General features: G+C 36.7%; 1 protein-coding gene across 2 annotated transcripts in view; it reads right to left on the bottom strand.

Moving 5' to 3' along the window:
- Positions 3,425-26,503, bottom strand: part of NAF1 (nuclear assembly factor 1 ribonucleoprotein) — a 34,331-nt gene continuing 11,252 nt past the window's right edge. For both annotated transcript variants that reach the window (XM_018049161.1, XM_013964445.2), the window contains exons 3-8: positions 25,663-25,756; positions 19,452-19,534; positions 15,259-15,419; positions 12,418-12,469; positions 11,334-11,436; positions 3,425-4,268 (exon numbers count right to left, since the gene is read on the bottom strand). In XM_018049161.1, the coding sequence (XP_017904650.1) occupies positions 3,814-4,268; positions 11,334-11,436; positions 12,418-12,469; positions 15,259-15,419; positions 19,452-19,534; positions 25,663-25,756 (948 nt within the window). In that variant the 3' untranslated portion in view covers positions 3,425-3,813. The remainder of the gene's footprint in view (positions 4,269-11,333; positions 11,437-12,417; positions 12,470-15,258; positions 15,420-19,451; positions 19,535-25,662; positions 25,757-26,503) is intronic.

Here is a 26,503-nt window from a genome sequence, read left to right as displayed (position 1 = left end):
CAGAAAAGGACACAAATGTGTACTGCTGTTGCTTTTACCCTGAATGTATTGTCATAAATATAGACTGTATTAAATCAGAGTACCTGCAACATAACTGGACAATCTCTCATAATCATTTTATTTTCCAGCTTGCATTCATTCTATTGTCTATTTTTTTTATAGACCTGAGAGTTTATTCATTGGAATCAAATAGGCAATGTCAGAAAGATTTTATGAACACATATTGTCACGATATACAAACTGACTCTACAGAACATTCATCTAGTTTTTAATTCCTTTCTTAAAAAGACCTAGTGTTTAACAACATACTTATTTTCCCTTGAGTTTCCCTGGTAGCACAGATGGAAAAAGAATCATATCTCAACAACAGGATCATTAAACCGGTTTATCATATGTCTTAAAATGTTTAAATTCATAGTATTGAAAGCAAATGCCAATTACTGCTGAAATAGAATATCCCTAAATGATACATTATGTCCAAGATTTTCTCCCTCCCCAAATCCCTAAGAAAACTTGTTCTTAAGAAACACTAAGATTTTTAGCATATGCAGATTTTAAATACCATCTTTTTTTTAATCAAATAGTATTAAATTATAGATTGGAACTCAAGATTCTACTCATTATTTACTTAAGTTTATTGAATTTGTTACATCACTGTGTTATGTTCTTAGCTTTTTGGCTGCAGGTATGTGGGATTTCAGCTCTCTGAACAGGGACTGAACCCACACCCCCAGCACTGGGAGGCAGTCTTAACGACTGGACCTCCAGGGAAGTCCCTCTACTCTTTTCCTATGTCTTAAAATGTTAACGTACTTGACTTTCACCAACTCTAACCAAGCAAGGAGAAAGAAGAGTAGCACAAGACGAGGCAGGGGTGGAGGGCGGGGAGTAACAAGCCAGAACGAATGGGTGGGAAGAGGGGAAGGGAAAGAGGGAAGAGCAAGCACCCCACAGTCTTCAACATTCGCAAAGCTGAGACCCCTGTACACAGGCTCTGCCAGTGTATCCAACTGGTATGACAACTAGGGCCTACTAATCATTCAGTTAGACAGCAGGATGGGGGCATTTTAGAACTTAACTTTATGACTTAACCATAAGGCTTCTGAGAAATGTGTTTTGCAAAGTTCTGTACAGTACCTCCTATTCTAGGTCTACACTAGTCTCAACCCAGTTCTTTCAGTCTTTATTTCTAACATGAGAACAAGTCATCCAGTTACCAAGGACTTTACTATCTTTTCCATTAAAGAAAGGAGGAGGAGAAAGACAGTTACTCATCTAATAAAATAAACACATTAGCTTAGACTATAATTTTAGTTTCATTTTATCATTATTTATAACTAGACATGCAAAAGGCTTCCCTGATGGCTCAGATGGTAAAGAATCTGCCTGCAATGCAGGAGATTCGGGTTCAATCCTGGGTCAGGGAAATCCCCTGGAGAAGGAAATGGCAACCCACTCCAGTATTCTTGCCTGGAGAATCCCACAGACAGAGGAGCCTGGCGGGCTACTGCCCATGTGTTGCAGAGTCAGACAAGACTGAGCAACCAACACACACAGGACATGCAAAAGCATTCTCTGCATGCTATCATGTGAATGACAATCTATTTCACTGTAGAAAAAGAACAGCCTATTTCAGATGACAAATGGCATGTGAAGAATATTCTAAGTATTTATATTGGCTAGTAATTTAAGGATTTAGAACCATATGATTTCAAAAGCAGCACCCTAAGATTAAGACGATGAAAACTGTAATATTTTTTTCCAAACTTGGGTTCCTTCTCTTACACTCCAAAAATGTGTATAGCTAAAAAATATATACATATAACTGAGAACGAAGTGAGTGAGATGTCATGAACAATTAACAAGCAGCCAGTTTTATTTCTCTCTTCTTCCCCAACTCCCTCCACACCCTCACTACCCCTCTAAACAGAATTCCCTTCAATCCCAGAGTGAAGGGCATAGAAGTTGTAATAGACATGTACCCTGAAATCCACACAGACTAAGGATAAATCCTGAAATTCAACACCTGGCGGTACCTGTTAAAAGTGGTTTCCTAGATCTTATCTCAGATCTACTGAATTTGAATCTTGGGATAAAACCCAAGAATGTGTACTTTTAATAAATCATTCAAAGCTTAGGTCATTTCTGAAATTCAAAGGCCTTGAAATAAGTATAGGGAGGAAGGCAAGTTGGACCTAAGCGCTTAAGGTAGCAGCTTAATTGAAAGCAGAAATCAAATGGCATCACTCAGCTCTAAGTTTCTTCAGGTATTAAAAGAGATATTGTCAATATCTACAGTCTACTTTTGAACAGAAGTCTAAAGATTTTTTACATGCCTTGATGATTATAACAGCTCACTAACTTGTTGTAACTGGATGGCAACATCTCACTCTTTCCATTATGGGGTTTCCTCGGTGCTTTTAGATATAGCCTCACGTAATTCTTAAAATATTTCATCAACCAAAAGAAGACTGTCTTTACTATGCTGTAATACTGTGCCTGTTCTATAAAGGCAACTCCTAAACAGAAGCTGCAATAACATTTCAAAAAAGAAACATGAAATACAACACATGTTTAAGCCAGTGTTACCACCAAAGCAGGAACCTCTCATCTCACAACACAAGAACCCTGAAGAGAGTCTCCTCAGCCCTCGGAGGTGGCGGAGGTGGGGAGGGGGAAGAAAATGGGGACCTGCAACTAGAATCCACACGCTTGTGATAAATTACCAGATTACCCTAACCAGCAAACAAGTATTATTTTTCTAAGACTGCCAAGGAACGAAAGATTGGAAAACACCAATTTATAAAGTACAGGTCTGAAGATCAGAATTCAGTTTATCTTCTTGCTGCCTCACTGGCAACCTTAGTGACTTGATGTCTCTGGAGTCCTTAGGCTGCTCCAAGGTTATTAAATTAGTACTCTTCTAGGCTGCTTCTAAAGCCTCTTCTATCACTAAAATTCTAAGATTTCCTTACACTTATGTTTCATGAGTACATAATCATGTGAAATAACATTCACTGGTTATTTAATTAAAAGTCTACATTTAATAGATTTTATTTTTTTATTAAGCACTTAATCTGTGCCAGGCATCTAAGAATCTGGGAAATCCATATGGACACACAAGTCTCCTTGCTGTTGGTAAATGCACATTACTGTGAATGAATAATGCATTTTACTGTGAATACTCCGTGTGTCTCTTTAAGCAATTAAACAGTAAAGTTTACTGGATCATGCCTGAATGGAAATCTGCACAGATAATGGAAAGCCTGTCAATGCAAAATAAATAAATATTAACTTTAATTATACACATGACTTCTGCCAAGATATAACGCTTTCCTTCTCTGTACCTTTCACCTGCTTTAAGAAAAAAAAAGTACATTTTAATTTATTGGTAAACTGCATTTACAACCAGAGTCAATTTTTGAAATATATTTATAAAAATAGTTTATTTTAAAGGCTCTCAATAGGACTTAACATTTTATTTTCAGATATACCAAGAATATAATCAGTATGGTCAATATATTTTAATCCATGATGAAAGGTGCCCCAGATTATTAGATTGAGGCATATTATTTAATTAGGCAAGGTTCAAAGTATTAATTAAATATTACATAATTGGATTCCCTGCCACAAGTTTAACATTAAATTTTCATAAAGGTTACAATATATAACAACCTACAACTGAAGGAACTAATTTTTAATTTACAATGCTTTAAAAATCTAGCTCTATAATCTCTTTTTAAAAAATGCTTTCACATATATATGCATGTATGTATATAAAAGTCCACATTTCTCAGGAATGCATACATCAACCTAATAGTAAGGTCCAAAATGAGCAGAATTACCATCTCCAGAAGAGGAGGGTGGAGGCAGGGGTGGGGGGGGCGGAGGTGGGGCTAGGGAGTAGGGCAGGGGGATTATTGGGTGAGGGGCCACAGAAGGGGCAGCCCAGCCCATGTTTGCAGAGGCAGGTGGCGGGGGTGGAGGAGGAGGGAGGGAGAAGTTATGCATGTCAAACCCTGGAGGAGGGAAGGGATACTGTGGCATCATGGGGCTATCCTGTATCTGTGGCGCAAATCCTGAAGTGTCCTGAGGGACCATGTGTTCTGTGTTATAAAACTGTGAAGGGGGGGGCCTGCCAGGGCAAGATCGAGGATATCTACCCTGGGAAAATCCTCTTGTGAATTCTCTGTTGTGATATCCTTTGGAATGCTCTGAAACAGAGCTATGAACATTCCAATTGTGATGTACTTCTGCAAAATCTTCACCTTTGAAGGAAAGAGCATAGAGAGAAAATTAAAATTAATTTTCATACATCAAAAAACAGTGTTTAAAATTTCAAGAATGCCTTATTTAACTTCCAGTATATCTTACAGTAGTTATAATTTTGTAAGGCTTAAAATGATCAACTTTAAATGAATCCTAAAGGTCAGAGGATCAGGAGAGGGAAACTTTATCAAGACAAAACTTTTAGACAATAACCACTTGATTTCAGCCAAACACCACAGAGAAAACTGGACACCACTTCCACTCACACGCTCAAAGGTGGTCAAAGAGGCTGAGCAGGGAGCCAGTCAGTACGTCCCCTCAATGACAATGCAGATCACATGGGGAACATAGACTTTTGTCTCTACTGGCAATAACTCCCTAAAAGCCTTCCTCTACTTCTTACATTTGCGGTGGAGTCAGAGAAAACCCAGGAGAGTGAGGACATTCATCACTGCCCAGCATAACAAGGCCAGCCCCAATAGTGTCAGGAGCAGTAATGAGGCACTCTTACAATTCAGCAGACACAAGAGGAGGCCTGCCTGCGCCCAGCAGTAATGAGACAGCCCCAGGCTCAGATGTCAACTGAAGCTAAAAAGAAAAGCTTAACTCTTATACTCACCTGGACGTAAAGAGTAATAATGCAACCTCCTTCCTTTCCCCGAAAGAACAAAACAACATATTAGATGGGTGCAAAGGTGACTGGGGTTTGGACTGTTGAACTTTTGCCATTTCACATTGGAATACATTCTTAAATAAATGTGATTATGTTATATATCATTAAATGCATACTTCTCACTTTATGTTTTTTTCCCTAATGAGTTATTATTTGCTGTTTATTTTATATTTATTTTAGACTGGAGAAATGTTTGACAAAAAGCAAATACAAGCAATTTTATTATTCGAGATCAAAATGGGTCATAAAGCAGTGGAGACAACTCGCAACATCAGCAATGCATTTGGCCCAACAACTACTAATGGACAGTGCAGTGGTGGTTCAAGGAGTTTTGCAAAGGAGGTTTGAAGATGAAAAGTGTAGTGGCTGGCTATTGGAAGCTGACAATGACCGAGGATCATCAAAGCTGATCCTCTTAACAACTGTATAAGAAGTTGCCAAAGAACTCAGTATCAACCATTTCATGGTCATTTGCCATCTGGAGCAAATTAGAAAGTTGAAAAAGCTCAGTAAGTGGCTGCCTCACGAGTTGACTGAAAATCAAAAAAATCAGTGTTTTGAAGTGTTATCTTCTTTCATCCTATGCAACAACAACAAACCATTTCTCAGTCAGATTGTGACATGAGATGAAAAGTGGATTTTACACAATAGCTGGCAATGATCAGCTCAGTGGCTGGACCGAGAAGCTCCAAAGCCCTTCCCAAAGCCAAACCTGCACCAAAAAAAGGTCATGGTCACTGTTTGGTGGTCAGCTGTCGGTCTGATCCACTACAACTTTCTTAATCTCAGTGAAATCATTACATCTGAGAAGTATGCTCAGCAAATCGAACTGATGCACTGAAAACCGCAACATTAGCAGCCAGGACTGGTCAACAGAAAGGGCCCAATTTTTATCCACGACAATGTCCAACCACATGTCACACAACCAATGCTTCAAAAGTTGAATGAATTGGGCTATGAAGTTTTGCCTCATCTACCATATTCACAAAACCTCTTGCCAACTGAGGACCACTTCTTCAAGTAGCTCAACAACTTTTTGCACGGAAAATGCTTCCATAGCACAAGGCAGAAAATGCTTTCCAAGAGTTTGTTGAATCCCAAAGGACAGATTTTTATGTTACAGGAATAAACAAACTTGTTTCTTCTAGTTGGGAAAATGTGTTCATTGTAACAGTTGCAATTTTGACTAATAAAGTTGTGTTTGAGCCTAGTTATGATTTAAAATTCATGGTCATAGATTGCACTCTAGCTGGTAAAACAACAGTAGATTGTGATAATTAAAGACCTAAACCAACCACTGAAAAAGCTACATTCATACAATCAACACTGTAGACAAATGCAAAGAGAATTCTAAAACAATTTACAACCACAGGAAGGCAGAAGAAAGACAACAGAGAAATAAAAATTAGAAAGAACACAGAAAAGGGCAGATTTAAGCCCAAACATATCAATAATTACATTAAATATAAATGGTCTAAATATACCAATCAAAACACAGTAGTTGGCAGAGTGGATTAGAAAACAACTATAGTCTGTAAAAAGCTTATTTCAAGTGATAGTCACATTGAATGTAAGAAAATGGAACAAGCTACAATATGCAATGTAACTAATTATATTAATATCAGATAAAATAAGCTTCAGAATAGGGACATTTTATGATAAAGGGGTCACCTACCAAGAAGACTTAGCCATCTTAAATGTGTATGCACCAACCACATGCTCTCTCTCAACAACTGACAAGATAACTAGACAGAAAGTCATTAAGGATAGAGAAAATACTAAATAGTACTCTTCTAAATAATCCATTGGTCCAAGAGACTGTGTCAAGAGGAATATAAACAAAGAAACATTAAGCTAAATCACAATAAATAAAATGTATGCGTATCCATGGAACAGATTCAAGGAGTAAAGTCTTTAATAACATAAACTCCCATCTTAAGAACCTATAAAAACCAAAACAAAATAAACTCAAAGCAAGCAGTAGAAAGTTAATGATAAAGAGTTAAAAGAATGCAAATGTTAATAGAAAAATAATAAATTAAAATCAATAACAAAGAACTGGCTCTGTGAAAAATCAATATAATTTGCTATCTTCTAAGCAAAACTGAAAAAATACAAGCCACAAATGATCAATATCAAAGACATCAAAATGAAGACAATCTTGCAAACCAACTCTACATACATAATTTGACAAATTAGATGAAATGGACCAACTCGTTGAAAAATAAAAGCTACTATAACCTATCCAACATGGAAAAGTAAGTAAACTATTAAGCAAACTGAATTTGTAATTAAGTTTCTCCCAAAAGCTATCTCCAGTCTGAAGTGGTTCACTGGAGATTTTTTTACTAAATATAAAAAAATTAACAGCAAGTCTACATAATGTTTTCAAGTATACCAAAAAAGAAAATCTCAATTCATTTTTATGAAGCTACTCTGCTGACAATAAAACCAGTTTAAAATAGTCTGAAAGAAAACTAGACCAATACCTCTCATGAATAAAAGTCCTTATTAAAATATAAGCAAAATTCAGCAATATTTACAAAGAATTACATACCATGGCTAACTGGTTTATTCCAGTGATGCTCATTCAATATTCTAAAACCAATGTAATCTACTTTATTAACAAGTTAATGAAGGGGTCATGTGATATTATCAATCAATGCAGAAAAACAATTGTCAAAATTATTATTCATGATTTCTTAAAAAACGTTTAGGAAGACTAGACAGAAACTTCCTCAACTTGATAAAGAACACCTACAGTAACCCTATACCTAATATTATACTTAATGGTAAAATACTGAATGTTTCCTTCTATGATCAGGAATACAACATATTTACTGAATATAGTGCCAGACGTTACAGCCAGTTCGGAAACGAAAGAGAGCTAAAAAACCATACAGATTGGGAGGGAAAAGACAAACGCTATTTCTATTTGCCACTGACATAACTGTCTACACTGAAATCTCAGGAGAAAAACTACAACTAATGAGTTCAGCAAAGTCACAAGATACAAGCTAAACATACAAACAGTAATTATTTCTGTATTCTAGAAATGAACACATGAACACAAATTAAAAATGCAAAAGCAGTTACAATGATTTCCCCCAAACTGAAATACTCAGGTATATATCTAACAAAAAGATGTACAGAACTTGCATTCTGAAAACTACATAATGCTGGTGAAGACATTTTTAAAAAATCTAAATTAATGGAGATGTATACCATGTCTGTGGAATGGAAGACTCAATCCAGTTAAGACATCAGTTCTCTCCAAACCAATACACAGGTTCAATCCAATTTCTATCAAAATCTAAGCAAGACTTTCTGTCAATATAGGGAAGTTGATTTCAAAAGTCATACGGAAAGACAAAGGAATTAAAATGGCTAAAAATAATTAAGAAAACTTTTAGGAAATAAAAAAGATAAAATCTTTGGAATGTAAGTCTAGGAAAGGAATTCTCAGACTCCATCAAAGAAAAGCAGATAAATTGGGCTTCATCAAAACAAAAAATTTCACTCTGCAAAGCTCCTTTATAAAGATGAAAACTCAAGCTAAAGAAATATTAGCAATTAAATATAAACTCTCATTAACTCAAGAGTAAAGCAGAAATACAATTAGAAAGTGGGCACAATATGAACAGAAAAGCATCGAAGGGATATAGATAGCAAATGAGCACATGGAAAGCTGGTCAATATCACTAGCCATTAGGAAAATGCAAGTTAAAATCACAACTACGTATCATTACATACTTATTAAGTTAAGTCGCTCAGTCGTGTCCGACTCTTTGCAACCCTGTGGACTGTAGCCCACCAGGCTCCTCCGTCCATGGGATTCTCCAGGCAAGAATACTGGAGTGGGTTGCCATTTCCTTCTCCAGGGGATCTTCCCAACCCAGGGATCGAACCCAGGTCTCCTGTATTAGAGGCAGACTCTTTAACCTCTGAGCCACCAGGGAAGCCCTACATACTTATTAGAATGGCTAAAATAAAAAATGATGACAATGACAAATGCTTGTGAGAATGCAGACAAACTGGGCAACTAGGGATAAGAATGTAAAGTGGTAAAGCCACACACACAAAAAACCAATATGACAGGCTCTCAAGAAACTAAACATGGAACTACAGTGGGCCCTTAAATAACACAGGTTTGAACTGCACCTTTAAGCAGATTTTTCTCAATAAAAACATACTATATAATCCATGGTTGGCTGAATCTACGGATGTATAATGATGGCTACAGAGGGCCAACTTTAAGTCATTCAGATTTTCAACTGCATGGAAGGGAGGGAGATGTCAGTGCCCCTTACCCCAAAGTTGCTCACTTGTCAACTGTATTATATAATCCAACCGTACTCTTGGACATTTATCCCAGAGAAATGTGAAAATCTGTGTTTACATAAAAATCTGTGCACAAATGTATAAAGCAGCTTTATTCATAAAACCCAGAACTGTAAACAACAAAAATGTCCTTAAATGGATGAATGGTTAAAACACCTGCAGTATATTCATACCACAGAACACCACCCTGGAATGAAAACAAACAATACATACAACAATCTAGATGATCTCCAGAAAAATATGCTCAGTAACAAAACCCAACTGATAATTTATATAAACCATTCTTGACAAGACAAAATATATCACAGAAATGGCACACAGATGAGTGGCTGTCAGGAGCTGAGGAAACGGAAGAAGAAAGGAAGTGGGTGTGGATATAACAAGGCAACATGAGGACCTTCTTCTGTGATTGCATTGGTGTCAACAGCTAACAAAACACCTTGATTTTACCTTAAGTACCGTATCATTTAATTCTAAAAATGGAAGCAAACAGGTTTCTTGGAAAAAAAAAAAAAAGGACTGATAAGCACAAATGATTCTTCTACTTTATACCCCAAAGGGCCCTTTTTTACACCCTCAAGCTTGAAAACCACCCAAGTGTCCCTTGTGCCTCTCCTACCACACCCCACCCCATGCTATGTGATGCCTCCAATGCTGGCAGATGCCAGAAAGTACAAGAAAACTCCTAGATAGCTCCCTCAGTTTTATTACTGAGCAATTTATACAGATGTAAATGAAGATTAAAAATATTATATACTACATTGAGGAGTGCCAAAGACTGCTCAAACTACCACAGAACTGCACTCATTTCACATGCTAGCAAGGTAATGCTCAAAATTCTCCAAGCCAGGCTTCAACAGTACGTGAACTGTGAACTTCCAGATGTTCAAGTTGGATTTAGAAAAGGCAGAGGAAACAGAGATCAAATTGCCAACATCCGGTGGATCATCAAAAAAGCAAGAGAGTTCCAGAAAAATATCCACTTCTGCTTTACTGACTATGCCAAAGCCTTTGACTGTGTGGATCACAAAAAACTGTGGAAAATTCTTTAAGAGATGGGATTACCAGACCACCTAACCTGTCAAGAAGCAAGAGTTAGAACTGGACATGGAACAACAGACTGGTTCCAAATAGGGAAAGGCGTACATCAAGGTTGTATACTGTCACCATGCTTATTTAACTTATATGCAGAGTACATCATGAAAAATGCTGGACTGGATGAAGCACAAGCTGTAATCAAGACTGCTGGGAGAAATATCAATAACCTCAAATATACAGATGACACCACCCTTATGGTAGAAAGAAAAGAACTGAAGAGCCTCTTGATGAAAGTGAAAGAGGAGAGTGAAAAAGCTGGCTTAAAGCTCAACATTAAGAAAAGTAAGATCAAGGCATCCGGTACCATCACTTCATGGCAAATAGATGGGAAAACAGTGGAAACAGTGACACTTTATTTTTGGGGGCTCCAAAATCACTGCAGATGATGACTGCAGCTATGAAATTAAAAGATGCTTGCTCCTTGGAAGAAAAGCTATGACAGCATATTAAAAAGCAGAGAAATCCCTTTGCCAACAAAGGTCCGTCTAGTCAAGGCTATGGTTTTTCCAGTAGTCATGTATGGATATGAGAGTTGGACTATAAAGAACGGTGAGCACTGAAGAATTGATGCTTTTGAGCTGTGGTGCTGGAGAAGACTCTTGAGAGTCCCTTGGACTGCAAGGAGATCCAACCAGTCCATCCTAAAGGAGATCAGTCCTGAATATTCATTGGAAGGACTGAAGCTGATGCTGAAACTCCAATACTTTGGCCACCTGATGTAAAAAACTGACTCATTGGAAAAGACCCTAAGGCTGGGAAAGATTGAAGGCAAGAAGAGAAGGGGACAAGAGAGGACTGAACGTTGAGGAGGGCATGGCAACCCACTCTAGTATTCTTTCCTGGAGAATCCCATGGACAGAGGAGTCTAACAGATTCCAGTCCCTGGGGTCACAAAAGTCGGACACAACAGATGAGACTTAACATGTATGTACATTTTCTACATTTAACTCACCAGGTTCATTAAATTCAGATCTGAATTTTTTCCGACCTTGAATCTGAGATTTTTTCCTCTGTTTGGCTTCTTTTTCCTTTTCATCATCACTGAAATCCAAGGCCTTACATGAAAAAATAGATTTATATCATATGCATTTACCAATTCAATGGTACATTATCAGAGATAAAGAGAATAAAGCACTTATTTACGTGACCCTGAAAGTTAATACATGTACACATGACACAAATCAGAAGGCATAACACCGTGGCAATGAGGATGCTAAAACAGGACTGCTTCTGATTAAGTAATCCTCTAAGTGGGCATTCACTGACTCACACAGCTTCAGCAAAATCACAAATTAACACAGATCATGAACCTTTAGCACTGCTTGAGAATTTACAATGACTAAAGTTAAATCTATAAATATCAATAATTTACAAAACTGAGAAACTTCATCAGAACTTCTGAGTGCATAAAAAATTCTCTTATAATTATATTTTTGTTTTATAAAATAAAAATGCAAAAGTATAAATTCATGCTATTTTTAAGAATGTATATACTCATTGCTGTAATTTTCATGTTTTAATAAAGACCATATATATCAAGCTACTTTGAAATGTAAAATACTATTGCTGATAAGAAAAAGAACACTCTTTTTAGGAAGGTGAGTATACTGTAAAAAATGGAGAAGTAGGTAGACTGTAATTATTTTCTACCTCCAAAAGAAAAGTAGCTTATTAAAAGTACCATCAATAAACATCTTCACGTCCCATGTGGTGAATTTACTAAACTAAAAAAAATTGTTTTAAATAATGATAATTTTGCCTTTACCAGGTATCAACAAAATTGATAAAAACAGGACACTATAAGGAAAATGATAACTGATAGTAATTAAAATGTGATTGAAAATATTTTTTTCTGAAATGACCATAAACATTAATTGCGAGGCATAAAAGGCATCAGAGGGAGGGGAGAGCACACCGGCTGGCTGAAAGCAGTGTGACTAGTGAGCAGTTTCGAGGACATCCTTCAGGTCAGGAATGAGGAATATATAAGACTGAGTCCTGTTCCTTTCTCAAATACTGTGTGAAAAGACACTTACCTCTGGTGGTGGTTCTTGATCATTCTTCCATGATGCATCTGATCCCCTATCCCTAGGGGAACAAACAAAGGTCAAAGGGTCAAAACACTTATTAAGATTCTGTTAAGTGCTTATAACCTAATAGCATGGAAAATAAAAAAGCAAAAGACCTAAGCTCAATCTTAATTTGCAATATATAAGACAATAAGAGAAAAGAATAAAGGCTCATTTCTCTGTTCTTTATTTAAGAATATGTGGGAAGAGCACACATATATATTACGAGTGGAGAATCAGAATGAGAAGCCGACACCACACTGTGCAGGGCAAAGGGTTCTGCAATTCTTCAGCAGCTCCAGGTGCTCTGACTCTGACTGATACCCTCCTAATATCTGAGCTCAGCTCATAAACCTCCTTAAGTAAATACCTATCCAAGACCACAATCAGACGTTCGAGGTGTCAAGGACACAAAAAGGGAATACGGGGTATTTCCTTGTGTAAGACTTTACAGGTTCAACAACAGAGATCACAATATGAAATGCTTCTTCCTCGATTCACCTGAGAATTATCAATGATCCTCCATGAGTAAGCAAGGTTTGCTCTGAGAGTGACTCTCAGAGCAGAGGGTGAGACAAAGGCATCTAGAGTTTGGGGAGAAGGAGCTGTAAAGATAGGACACTAACTTTTTCTGGTGAAAAGTTTTATACTCTATGACCAACAAAAGCATATAGATCTACTATAATTTCTGACAGCTCATTTTTAATTGTGTCTGTTTGATCCCGATTTCAGTTTGACAATATTTGTTATTCAATTACATTAAAATATTACAAAGTATTAGGAGTAGATGTCCTCATTGCTTGACACCAAATCTCAAAAATAAATGAAACGCCCAAGAATGAATTAATCCATTAATCCATTAAAATCAATTTACAGATGTCTGTGAGCTCGCACAACATGAAATCTTTTTTTCTGAGTCTACTCTACTGTTTTAATTCGGAATTCTGTTGTTATACATAAGGCCTTATCAATGACTTTTTCCATTTCTAACTATTATCTTCTACCCATGCGTTTATCATAGCTCCAGGGCTCCTTTTTGCATGGATACCATCTCAAGGCCTGCAGTGAGCTAAGAATGAAATCTTCTAAAGACAGAAATGGGAAAAGTTCCCTACCTGGGGCATTACCACAGAAAATCAAAAACTACTGAACAAAAGAACAAGTAACATTTCCAACAGCACCTTTAACAAGAGTAAGTTCATGGGAAGCTAAGATTAAAATAACCCAACTAAAAGCAGGTAAGCTGGAGATAAGTTCAGCTTCTCCATCTCAAAGGAAAGGAGTTCCCTTGACCAACAGAAAAAATGCAGTCTAGAACAGAATGGACTTTTGTCAGGTGGAGCTTCTGCAGAGTGGGCTCAATGTCCCGATTCTTTAGTTTCTTATTCTTTGCAAAAAAAGACAAAAATTCTTGTTCTTGCAAATCAGAACAAAGACTGCTACTATATCTATCTAAAAACACCTTCAGAAAAATCTCATCAACCTATCTATTTTAAGCTAAAATATTTTACCCCTTAAAAGCTAATATATGGAATATCCAAAGCAACAACTTAATATTCAAACAGAACAAAATGCTAATTATTTAAGGATTGATTTTAAAGCACATTAAAATTTTTATAACTTTGCTATATTTAATTCACCTTTCATGTTAATGGTTATTTAGAAAAATTAATCTTACATAGCCTGAAGAACAACTTCACTTCCTGTAGATACTTCTGTGTTTTCTTAAACATGAGTTTAACAAATTATCAGGAAGAAAACATTCATCTCATTTCAGAGATTTCCAAATATTAAAACTCAGACAGGATTTAGTATGTAAGTGGTAAAGAGGCCTTCTCCCAGCTGGGACTGGTACCGTGGCTTGACAAGCACCGAAGTTACTACTCACGATATCTTCTGCAAAAACCAAATTCCTAATGCTTCACCTGTATTTCAAGTTTCCAACTATTCAAAGGGACTTTTGTGTCAAACTGATTACAAAATCTTTTCAGATTTAAGGTCTCTTCCCCAATCCTTTGCAGTATTTTTCTCCACTCCTAACTGGGCAACATTTTATTGGTTCATATTTATTACATCTTTCCAAAGCATTCAATTTATATTTACAGAAAAAGTTATTCTATTTTAATTCATATGCCACTGGTTTGTGCAAAAATTATGTAATTATAATAACAAATCTAATAAAAATAGCTCTACAGCTAACATCTGGCAACAAATTTTTACCTGACAAATATACAGTTCATCAGTGGAAACAAGAAATATCACCAGATACACACCACAGGATATCATACATTTACAGATAGGATGGAGACCACTGGTTTGCTGATTAAGTCAACTCTGTTAATTGCAGCTTGATACACAACACATAAATATGTTCTTCTATAAATGTACAATTTATAAACAACCTAAAATTTACTCATTTTCTTTTTTCTTTTTAAGAATTATAAAGTTGCATTAAATAATGAAGCTTATGAATGCAATCCAAATAAATCTTTCTTTACAATGGAAAAGTTGTAGCACATATATGCAGGAAAGTATATAATGGAAAAGATAATGAATTAAAATTCAGAGAATGTATATGGCCCAAATGTGCTCTTGCCAGTTGATCATGTCATTTTGGTCAAAAAATACAAATGATCTCTACCTTGTAAAATCTGATAACAACTGTAGCTTTCAAAGATGTTACCAGGAAGACAAATGGGCTCTTGGGAAGACAGATATCATCTTAACTGCAAGAAACTACATCACTAAGAATTACTCCTAAAACACAAACACTAGATAAGCAAAGTAACATGCCAATAAAGTACTTACTGTTTAAGCTTCTCTGTGAATATATACTGGGTGAAGTCTTTCATTGATGGAGCAAAATACATAGTGTCCTTTATTTTAATGCCTTTATTTTCAATATGCTCTGAAGAATTAAACCGTAAAACATAAAATGGATGTGCAACAGGTCCAAATATCTCAAATATCTATAGAAGAGAAGAAACATCAAGTTCTCCTTTGACAGTAAAATAAGGACTTCAGAAGTTCGTACTATTGGACTTCCTTGACAGTCCAGTGGTTAAGCCTTCACCTTCCAATGCAGAGGGTGCAGGTTGAATCCCTGTTTGGGAAGTTAAGATCCCACAAGCCTCCTGACCAAAAAAAACAAAACATAAAACAGAAGCAATACTGTGTGTGTGTGTGATTTTTCAGATTCCAGTTATCTATCAATGGACATGTACGTGGCTTCCACGTTTTGGCCACTGTAAATAGCGCTGCTATGAACTCTGGCGTACATGTACCTTTGCAAATTATAGTTTTCTCTGGATATACACTCAGAAATAAGACTGCCGGATCATACACTAACTCTACAGATTTCTAAGGAACCTCCATACCACTGTCCATAGTGGCTGTACCAATTTACGTTCCCACCAACAGTAAAAGACAGTTCTTTTTACTCCACACCCTCACCAGGGTTTATTATCTATAGACTTTCTAGTGATGGCCATTCTGACTGCTATGAGGTAATACCTCACTACATTTTTTTTTAATTATTTTAATTGGAGGCTACTTATTTTACAATATTGTGGAAGTTTTTGCCATAGAGTCACGTGAATCAGCCACAGGTGTACATGTGTTCCCCATCCTGAACCCCCCTCCCATCTCCCTCCCTATCCCATCCTTCAGGGTCATCCCAGTGCACCAGCCCTGAGCACCCTGTCTCATGCATTGAACCTGGGCTGGCGATCTGTTTCACATATGATAATATACATGTTTCAATGCTACCCTCTCAAATCACCCCACCCTTGCCTTCTCCCACAGAGTCCAAAAGTCTGTTCTTTACATCTGTAACTCTTTTGCTGTTTCGTATATAGGATCATCATTACCATCTTTCTAAATCCCATATATATGTGTTAATACACTGTATTGGTGTTTTTCTGACTTATTTCACTCTGTATAATAGGCTCGTTTCATCCACCTCATTAAAACTGATTCAAATGCATTCTTTTTAATAGCTGAGTAATATTCCATTGTGTATATGTTGACCTGAATTTCTCCAATAATTAGAGATATTGAGCATCTTTTCACGTGCCTCTTAGCCATCTGTATGTCTTTAGAAAAATGTCTATTTAGGTCTTCTGCTCACTTTTGATTGGGTTGTTTGATATTGACTTGTATGAGCTATTTGTGTATTTTGGAAATTAATCCCATTGGTAGCATAAATTGCAAATATTTTCTTCCAGTCTATAGGCTTTTTGTTTTGTCTATAGTTTTCTTTAATGTGTAAAAGCTTTTAAGTTTAATCAAGTCCCTTTTGTTTATTTTTGTCTTTCCTTCCATTACTCTAGGAGACAGAGCTAAAAAAAACACTGCTGTAATTTATGTCAAAGAGGGTTCTGCCCATGTTTTCCTTTAAAAGTTTCATCATATCTTGGCTTGTATTTTATTTAGGTCTTCAATCCATTCTGACTTTACTTTAGCAACATGGTGTTAGAGAATGTTCTAATTTCAATCTTTACATATAGCTGTCCAGATTTTCCACTTACTAAAGAGACTGTCTTTTCTTCATTGCCTATTCTTGCCTCTTTCATTGTAAATTAACTGACCATAAGTGCATGAGCTTACTTTCCAGCTTTCTATCCTGTTCTACTGATCTACTGCTCCCTTTAGAGCCTAAAGTTTTAATTTTTTTCATGTTAAATATATTTTTCATAATATATAGTTTCTGTGGCTATTTAACACTCCTTTATAGATCTAGCAGAATTTAACATATCTTATATTGTAGAATACTGAGACAAGCTCCCAATTTGTTCAGAAATGATGCCATAATGAACATCTTTATCTGTAAATCTCTGTACTTCAGAATTCCTGAAAACTAGTTCATAAGGGATGGAACTATCAAAGCCAAAAGTATGATTACTACTAAAACTCTTGATGCAAATTATTAAAAAACGTTCCAAATAACAATTTAAATCAACTGCAATGAAAGTACCTATTTTATTATATCCTCAGTTGCTGATTGACTGAAAAGTCCTCATTCGTTAAAAAGTAAAACAAAAAAACAATAAAAACAACGAACGCTCAAATGCTCAAAACTAAACGTAGAGACAATGATCAAGAAATTCACCTTATAGGTGGCATAAGTTGTTAACGTTTTAAAAATTCCCTAATATAAGAATTCAACATTAAAAATGGAATTCACTCATTAATTATCAACAGGAACCAATCATTTCTAGGATTAAAGTGCAAAAGGCAGAATTTCAATCTGAAGTTGCCCTCCTTTAAATCAGTGGGAAACAAGGAAGGAGATGGGAGGGAGGCCAAAAAAAATCAGATCACCTGTGTTATACATTGCATTTTGCTCCTTGTTAGCTATTGTGATTTCTGAACAAATGAAGATGATTCTATTTCCTTACAGTTTCAGTGAATTTAAAAAGACACGGAAGGTATCTGACAGTGTAGCTGATTATTACTGTTACTGAAGAGGAGAGGGAAAAGGAAGGATGTCATAAATAAAAGGAGTCATGGAAATAATCAGTTTTAATTCAGTCAGAAAAGCAGGAAGTACATTTCCCTAGCCTCTTCTCCCTGGTCTCCCCAAGAGGTAAAACAGCATCCCTGTGCTCAAGAGCTCCCCTCCCCAGCCATCTCCACTCACCTCCACTCCTCTCTCTCAACAGCTTCCCAGGCTAAGCCCCTAGACTCTCCCTAGCCCCTTACAAAGGTATCAGCAGTAAATAGTTTATTCTGTATTTCAGTACTTCCTCTGAACCAAAAATACTAAGACCCATACTTGAAACAAAAGTATTAAGCCTAGGAATTTGAAAGGGAGAAAAGTCAACACCACCCTTCAGGTATTAAAGTCTTTCTTCTCTTCACAAACTTTTTCAAAAATTGCCAAAAAGCATTAGCTCTGGACTCCAATTAATTCTGTCATTGATTGCTTTCCAGTTCTAAGAGACTCATTTATTTTGGTAAATTAGTCTGTCAACCTAAAAAGTAGGCAGTGCAGGGTGGCAGGGCCCTCATAAAAGTTTGGATCCCTTTCTAATCTGTCAGAACGGACCAGCAGGAAAAGGCACAGAAAAGGGAAAATTATGTGAGTTGCTCTAATAATATTCAAAATAAATGCTTTTTTCTGATTAAACACAAATTAATTCTATTTCTTAAAATAAAAAAGATGTCAACTGTTGCTTATCTAGGAATAGGAAAAACTAAACCCCAAAAAGTTCTCCAGAGACAACATCTGGTTTCTCAATTATCAACTCAATATTTATTTACTTAGCCCATATAATCTACAAAGGACTCTAACGATACACAGTGGAATATCCCAAGGTGAATAAAATTCTGCCCCTGCTGCCAGAAAGGGAATACTTGATTGATATTTATATTCTTCATCTTGGGAGATTTTCTGTCCTCCAATGGCCACTCAGAATTATGTATCTGTTGGGTAAAATGCAGACATGCAGCATGCAGGGTTTTCCCCTGCATGTAAGGATATTAAAAGGGACTTAATCTTATGATTAAGTACATATTCACAATTCTCCAGAAAGTGCTTATAGTGACACTTTACTGGTGTCACCAAAAACTTTTTCCATTTGAAAGATTCCACTCTCAGCTTCCAAGTGAGAAAGACAAAGTCTAAAAAGTTTCTAGAGCCACTATTCAAAAGGCCACAAAAAGCAAAAAGGTTTATGAACTATTATGCATTGGAAAGTCTCCTGCACCCAACTGAGTACCTGGAAGAACTGTGTCTTATTCAAAATACAGACCCATTGCCTGGCAAAGAATGTGACTGGCAAAGAACCTGACAAATGTCAGGGAAAAAATTCTATACAACAAATTAAACCAATTTACAGACAGACACAAATTACTGAAGAAAATCAGGAATGTACTAAAATTTGAGAGCTCTAGATTGCTCACATACTAAAACTAATACACTTAAGATACTAAAGTCAGAAAATCCAATCAACAAAGAAAAAGGGTAATTAGTGGGATTTGAGTATTGTTTTACAAACCTTTCCTGCTGCCTGTCGATCAGTTTTAAAAATTACAGTCTCCTCATTAACTGGAGGTACGTTAGTCATAGATTCAATTATTACTGAAAATAAAACAAAATAGATTATTTCAAGATTTAATCAGAAGATAATGCAGAATTCAAATCAGAATTTAGGCTTTAATCTCCACATAATTTAAAATGAAATTTAAGGTGGGATAATATACGTTGGTAACCATTCCTCCTAGGTAAACAAGTAGCGTAAGGAAATATATTCTACATTATTTTCTTTTATACAAAAGCTGTAATTCTAGGAAAAAAGATTAAAGTACAAAATCTCACAGAAAGCTGGAATTACCCATCAGTCAAAAGTCAACAAAGTCAAGCTGTGTACATTTTCTCAAGCGATTTTTATCCAAAAAATAATAATCACATTTAGTCACATAACTCCTATTTTAGAAGAAATTAGTCTTCTTTCTCACCCTAGAAATCCTTTTCTGAAAAGTACTGATTACATACCGATATATGAAAAAGTTAAAGACTTCACAAAAATATTTTCCTCTGAACAGATAAAGAGAATGATAGAGCTCCCAGTAATGCGGCTCCCAGGTGCACTGGGATGACCCTGCGGGATGGGATGGGGAGGGAGGCGGGAAGGGGATTCAGGACAGGGGACACGTGTACACCCATGGCTGATTCATGTAGATGCATGGCAAAAACCACTACAACATTGCAATTACCTTCCAACTAAAATAAATAAATAAAAAGACAAAAAGCAGTATACCCCCATTCTAGCACATTCTCCTGTTCTTGTTAAGTGCCACAAGTGTCAAACTAACAATCTACAACAGCAAAATGAAAACAAACACACATATACATTCACACAGACACACATACACACTAGATTCTTAGGAAATTAAACCTACAAAAAAATACTCCATCACATTACACAGATAATGCCATCTCCACTTGGAAAATGAAATATTAGTTGATTATTAAAATCCATTCAAGATTTCCAATTGCATCCCAATTAATTTCAAGATTTACTACTTCTAAGTTGGAACATGCACTAAGGAATGGGCAACAATTTTTGAGCTAGATCTGCTTTTGGAATAAAGATGACAAAGACTGATACTGAATAATGACAGAATTTCCCAGAGTCAAATTACATGAAAATTAAAAACTACCTAATTCAAAACCCTCACATTTGACAGAAAGGTAAAAGTGCCTGAAGAACTATGGACAGAGGTTCGTGACATTGCACAGGACACAATGATCAAGACCAACCCCCAAAAAAGAAATGCAAAAAGGCAAAATGGTTGTCCCAGGAGGACTTACAAATAGCTGAGAAAATAAAAGATGCAAAAGGCAAAGGAGAAAAGGAAAGATATACCCATTTGAATGCAGAGTTCCAAAGAAGAGCAAGGAGAGATAAGAAAGCCTTTCTCAGTGATCAATGCAAAGAAATAGAGGAAAAAAATAAAATGGGAAAGGCTAGAGATTGCTTGAAGAAAACTGGAGATACCAAGCGAACATTTCATGCAAAGATGGGCACAATAAAGGACAGAAATGGCATGGACCTAACAGAAGTAGAAGATATAAAGAAGAGGTGGCCAAGAACACACAGAAGAATTCTATAAAAAATTCTTCATGACCCAGATAACCATTATGGTGTGAACACTCACCTAGAGCCAGACATCCTGGAAAGTGAAGTTAAGTGGGCCTTAGGAAGCATCACTACGAACAAAGCTAGTGGAGGTGATTTCAATAGTTGAGCTATTTCAAATCTTAAAAGATGATGCTGCGAAAGTGCTGCATTCAATATGCCAGCAAATTTGGAAAACTCAGCAGTGGCCACAGGACTGGAAAAGGTCAGTTTTCATTCCAATCCCAAAGAAAGGCAATGCCACACAATTGCACTCATCTCACAGGCTAGCAAAGTAATGCTCAAAAGTCCTGAAGCCAGGCTTCAACAGTACATGAACCATGAACTTCCAGATGTTTGAGGAGGATTTAGAAAAGGCAGAGGAATCAGAGATCAAATTGGCAACATCTGCTGGATGATCGAAAAAGAAAGAGAATTGCAGAAAAACATCTTCTGCTTTATTGACTACATAAAAGCCTTTGACTGTGTGGATCAGAACAAACTGTGGAAAATTCTTAAAGAGATGGGAATACCAGACTACCTGACCTGTCTTCTGAGAAATCTGTATGCAGGTCAAGGAGCAACAGTTAGAACTGGACATGAACAACAGACGGGTTCCAAATCAGAAAAGGAGTACATCAAGACTGTATATTGCCACCCTGCCTATTTTACTTACACGCAGAGTACATCATGAGAAACACTGTGCTGGATGAAGCACAAGCTGGACGCAAGATTGCCAGGAGAAATATCAATAACCTTGGATAGGCAGATGACATCACACTTATGGCAGAAAGTGAAGAAGACCCTCTTGATGAAAGTAAGAGGAGAGTGAAAAAGTTGACTTAAAGCTCAACATTCAGAAAACGAAGATCATGGCATCTGGTCCCATCACTTCATGGCACATAGATGGGGAAACAATGGAAACAGTGACAGACTTTATTTTGGGGGGGCTCCAAAATCACTGCAGATGGTGACTACAGCCGTGAAATTAGAAGACACTTACTCCTTGGAAGAAAAGTTATGATCAACCTAGATAGCATATTCAAAAGCAGAGACATTACTTTGCCAACAAAGGTCCGTCTAGTCAAGGCTACGATTTTTCCTGTGGTCATGTATGGATTTGAGTTGGACTGTGAAGAAAGCTGAGCACTGAAGAATTGATGCTTTTGAACTGTGGTGTTGGAGAAGACTCCTGAGAGTCCCTTGGACTGCAAGGAGGTATAACCAGTCCATTCTAAAGGAGATCAGTCCTGGGTGTTCATTGGAAGGAATGATGCTAAAGCTGAAGCTCCAGTACTTTGGCCACGTCATGTGAAGAGTTGACTCATTGGAAAAGACTCTGATGCTGGGAGGGATTAGGGGCAGGAGGAGAAGGGGACAACAGAGGATGAGATGCTGGATGGCATCACCAACTTGATGCACATGAGTCTGGGTAAACTCCAGGAGTTGGTGATGGACAGGGAGGCCTGGCATGCTATGATTCATGGGGTCGCAAAGAGTTGGACATGACTGAGCAACTGAAATGAACTGAACTGTATGGATATGAGAGTTGGACTATAAAGAAAGCTGAGTGCTAAAGAATCGATGCTTCTAACTGTGTTGTTGGAGAAGACTCTTGAGAGTCCCTTGAACTGCAAGGAGATCCAACCAGTCCATCTTAAAGGAGATGAGTCCTGGGTGTTCATTGGAAGGACTGATGTTGAAGCTGAAACTCTGATACTTTGGCCACCTGATGCAAAGAACTGACTTACTGGAAAAGACCCTGATGCTGGGAAAGATTGAGTGCAGGAGGAGGAGACAACAGAGGATGAGATGCTTGGATGGGATCACCAACTCAATGGCCATGGGTTTGAGTAAGCTCCAGCAATTGGTGATGGACAGGGAAGCCTGGCGTGCTGCAGTCCATGGGGTCACAAAGAGTCGGACACGACTGAGAGACTGTGAACTGAAGAAAAGAGTACATAAGAGATTTTAACATGATCATATGGTGAAACCCACACAGAACTATCACGACAACCTAGCTGACTGATATTAAATGTTATTTTCTTTTTTGTAAAAGGTCCAAATAATGTTACGTTTCAAGTTTTCAAACCAGAGTGTGTAACAACCATATTCAATAGCAGCACATGCTCTGTTTGATTCATTAATCTTTATTCCCACCAGGGTGAGAATTTTGTTAGTCTATTAGGATGTGTTAGTCAAAATAGTATCTTTAAAAAGCATTATTTCATATGTATCACATAATTTACTTTTCTTTCCCTTGAGAATGAACATTATGACCTAAACTTTTTCTATACACATCAAGTCCAACTATGTAATCAAGAAATTACCTTTCTGATTTATTTTTGCATATTATTAAATACCATAAGATAGTAAATGTAATGACTCAAGAATCATGTAGAGTTTTAGTAATTATGATCTTTATAAAAAAGTTTCATTTAATTGGAATTTTCATTAATAATCTCCCAAATTATAAGTAAGACTTATTTTTTAAAATAGTGATAAGACAATTTAAAAAAAGATGAAAAGAACAGTTTCAGAAGGATAGGTGTTTTAACTCTTCTCTCAATGTTTGATAAAATTCACCTGTGAAGCTGTCATGTCCTGGACTTTTGTTTGTTGGGAGGTTTTTAATCATGGTTTCAATGACCCTGCAATTCCACTCCTGGCCATATATTCAGAGACAACCATGGCCCAAAAAGATGCATGCATCCCAATGTTCACTGAAGCACTGTTTACAAAAGCCAAGACATGGAAGCAACCTAAAAGTTCATTCACAGAGAAATGGATAAGGCTGTTTAATGGACTATTACTCAACCATTAAAAAGAACGAAATAATGTCATTTGCAGCAACTTGGATGGACCTAGAGAGTGTCATACTGAGTGAAGTCAGAGAAGGAGAAATATCCTATGGCATCCCTTAGATGAGGAATTTAAAAATAAATCATACAAATGAACTTACTTATAAAACAGAAAGAGACTTACAGACTTAGAAAACAAACTTCTGATTGCCTGGGGAGAAGGGATAGTTAGGGACTTTGGGAAGGTCATGAACATACTGCTATATTTAAAATGGATAACAAAGATCTACTGTAGAGCACATGGAACTCTGCTCAATGTTATGTGGCAGCCTGGGTGGGAGTGTGGTTTGGGGGAGAATGGATACACGTATATGAATGGCTGAGTCCCTTCCCTGTTCATCTGTTAACTGGCTATACCTCAGTACAAAATGTTTTTGGTGTTAAAAATAAATAAATAAAAGATCAAAAGATAAATTTTCATTTCTACCACTGACTGATTATACAACAGATCACAGGAGCAAGTAACTCAAATTCTTCTATGTCCCTTAAGTCATAAACTAAGGACTGGTGGACCATTTAGGCCTTTTTCTCAGTTCAAAAATCCTATGACTTTGTCAACTTGCAGTCCTATTTTTTTGGTGTCACTTACTAGAGTTAATAGTAGCCAACATTAATTTCAAAGTCTCTCCTGTACTGATATCATATCTTGGGGCCAAAAGAAATCTGTAAAATTTAGTTCCCATATACTCCAATGGGTTCGTATTTCATGGCATTAATGTCAGTGTTAAATCCTAGAACTTTCTAATTTACTTGTTTGTAAGATAAAATCAAAGGCAGCAGGCAGAGTAACAGCTCTCTACCCACAAAAAAAGATATTAACACACCCAAATCCCTGAACCTGTAAATGATATTTTATATTAAAAAGAGAGACTCTGAGGATAAGAATAAGGCTAAGCACCTTACAGTACAAAATTACCCCAGTTAACAGTGGGTACACCCAATCTAAGGAGTCCTTAGAAGCAGAGAATCTTCCCAGTCTGTGCTGATCCATCAGAGGGGGATATGATGATAGATAAGGTCAGAGAGAAGCTACATTATGGATTTTGAAAGTGAAGGTAGGGGGCCATGAGCAAAGGAATGTGAGAGATCTCCAAATACTGGAAAAGATCAAGAAATGCATTCTCCCTCAGAGCCTCCAGAGAGCAACTTGGCCCTGAAGGACCCCTTGATTTTACCCAGTGGGACCCATCACACTTCTGGCCCACAGTACTGTAAAGTAATAAATGTGTTGTTTTAAACCATTAAATATGTAGTAACTTAACAGCAACAGAAAACAGATGTATCATTCAAATAAATTTTGGAGAAATTTCTATGTCAGTAAAAGCACTTTAAATTTTTTAAAAAACATTGTATTTATGTACTACTTCCCTGGTGGCTCAGATGATAAAGCGTCTGTCTACAATGCAGGAGACCCGGGTTCGAGCCCTGGGTTGGGAAGATCCCCTGGAGAAGGAAAAGGCAATCCACTTCAGTACTATTGCCTGGAAAATCCCTTGGACATAGGAGCCTGGTAGGCTACAGTCTATGGGGTCGCAAAGAGTAGGACACAACTGAGCGACTTCACTTTCACTTTGTGTAAGTAAAAACTGAATTTATCTGTTCAAACCTAACAGCTATAAAATGAAGTATTATTACATATTTTGGAGAAAATTCCCTAACCATAAGTCTTTGATTATTAGTATATACTTGGATATAAATTATAATTATTAATAAAAATACATACATACCTAATTGTTCAATAATACTTGAAACCATCCCAAGAGGCTTTAATTCAATATCTTCAGGCAGAACAATAGTGAGTTCTTCAACAGAAGGTAGTTCCTGTAATACAAAAAAGCAGTAATCTTTCTCCAGCTTCAAGGACTTAACTTTTTTTTGTTGTTTTAAAAAAGGATGGTTTCTATGTAGTATGCTATATCTGTTTCTGAGATGTAACATTAATTATTTTTCATCTCTTGGATGTCGTCCTTTCTAGTGTCTGAACATTTCTCCCCCATCCAACATCTCCCCACCTAAGTGATTCAAGAGATCTAGTATCTACACCCTAACTCATAACACAGACCTAAATACTACTCTAGATTTTTCCAATCAACTTGAACAAGAGATCATCCTAAAAGAGACAATATAAAATAACTCCCAGAGACATTCCACTTGAAGAGAATTAATTCTACTGGCTCTGATTTCTCCACAGAAGAGTTCTCTGATCTGTCTTAATGTGGTTAGTTAATTAATTTGACTATAATTAAACAGTTTAACAGAGGAACAGCTAACTTATCTGAGGTTGTGTGAAAGGAAGAAAAATTTCTGGTCTCTTCAAGACAAAATGCATAATTCCTTGAAATGAGGTAGTAAGTTCCAGCTCAAGAAGCTGTGAAGCTGTTACCTGATTATCGATTATCTTCTTACCTGTCTAGGTTAAAACCAAATTTCTTTACATTCTGACCCAGGTGCTAACTGTTCGTCAGTTGCTACAGAAACTGGATATTGAAGTGGAGAGGATGTTTGAAGAAAAACCTAAGAAAGCAGACCTTAGGTTTTAAATTAAATAAACAGAGCTTTCTGTTCACC

Source organism: Capra hircus, chromosome 6, assembly GCF_001704415.2.
Source record: "Capra hircus breed San Clemente chromosome 6, ASM170441v1, whole genome shotgun sequence".
In the NCBI taxonomy this organism is placed as follows: domain Eukaryota; kingdom Metazoa; phylum Chordata; class Mammalia; order Artiodactyla; family Bovidae; genus Capra; species Capra hircus.
This window is presented reverse-complemented; position numbering and strand designations above follow the sequence as displayed.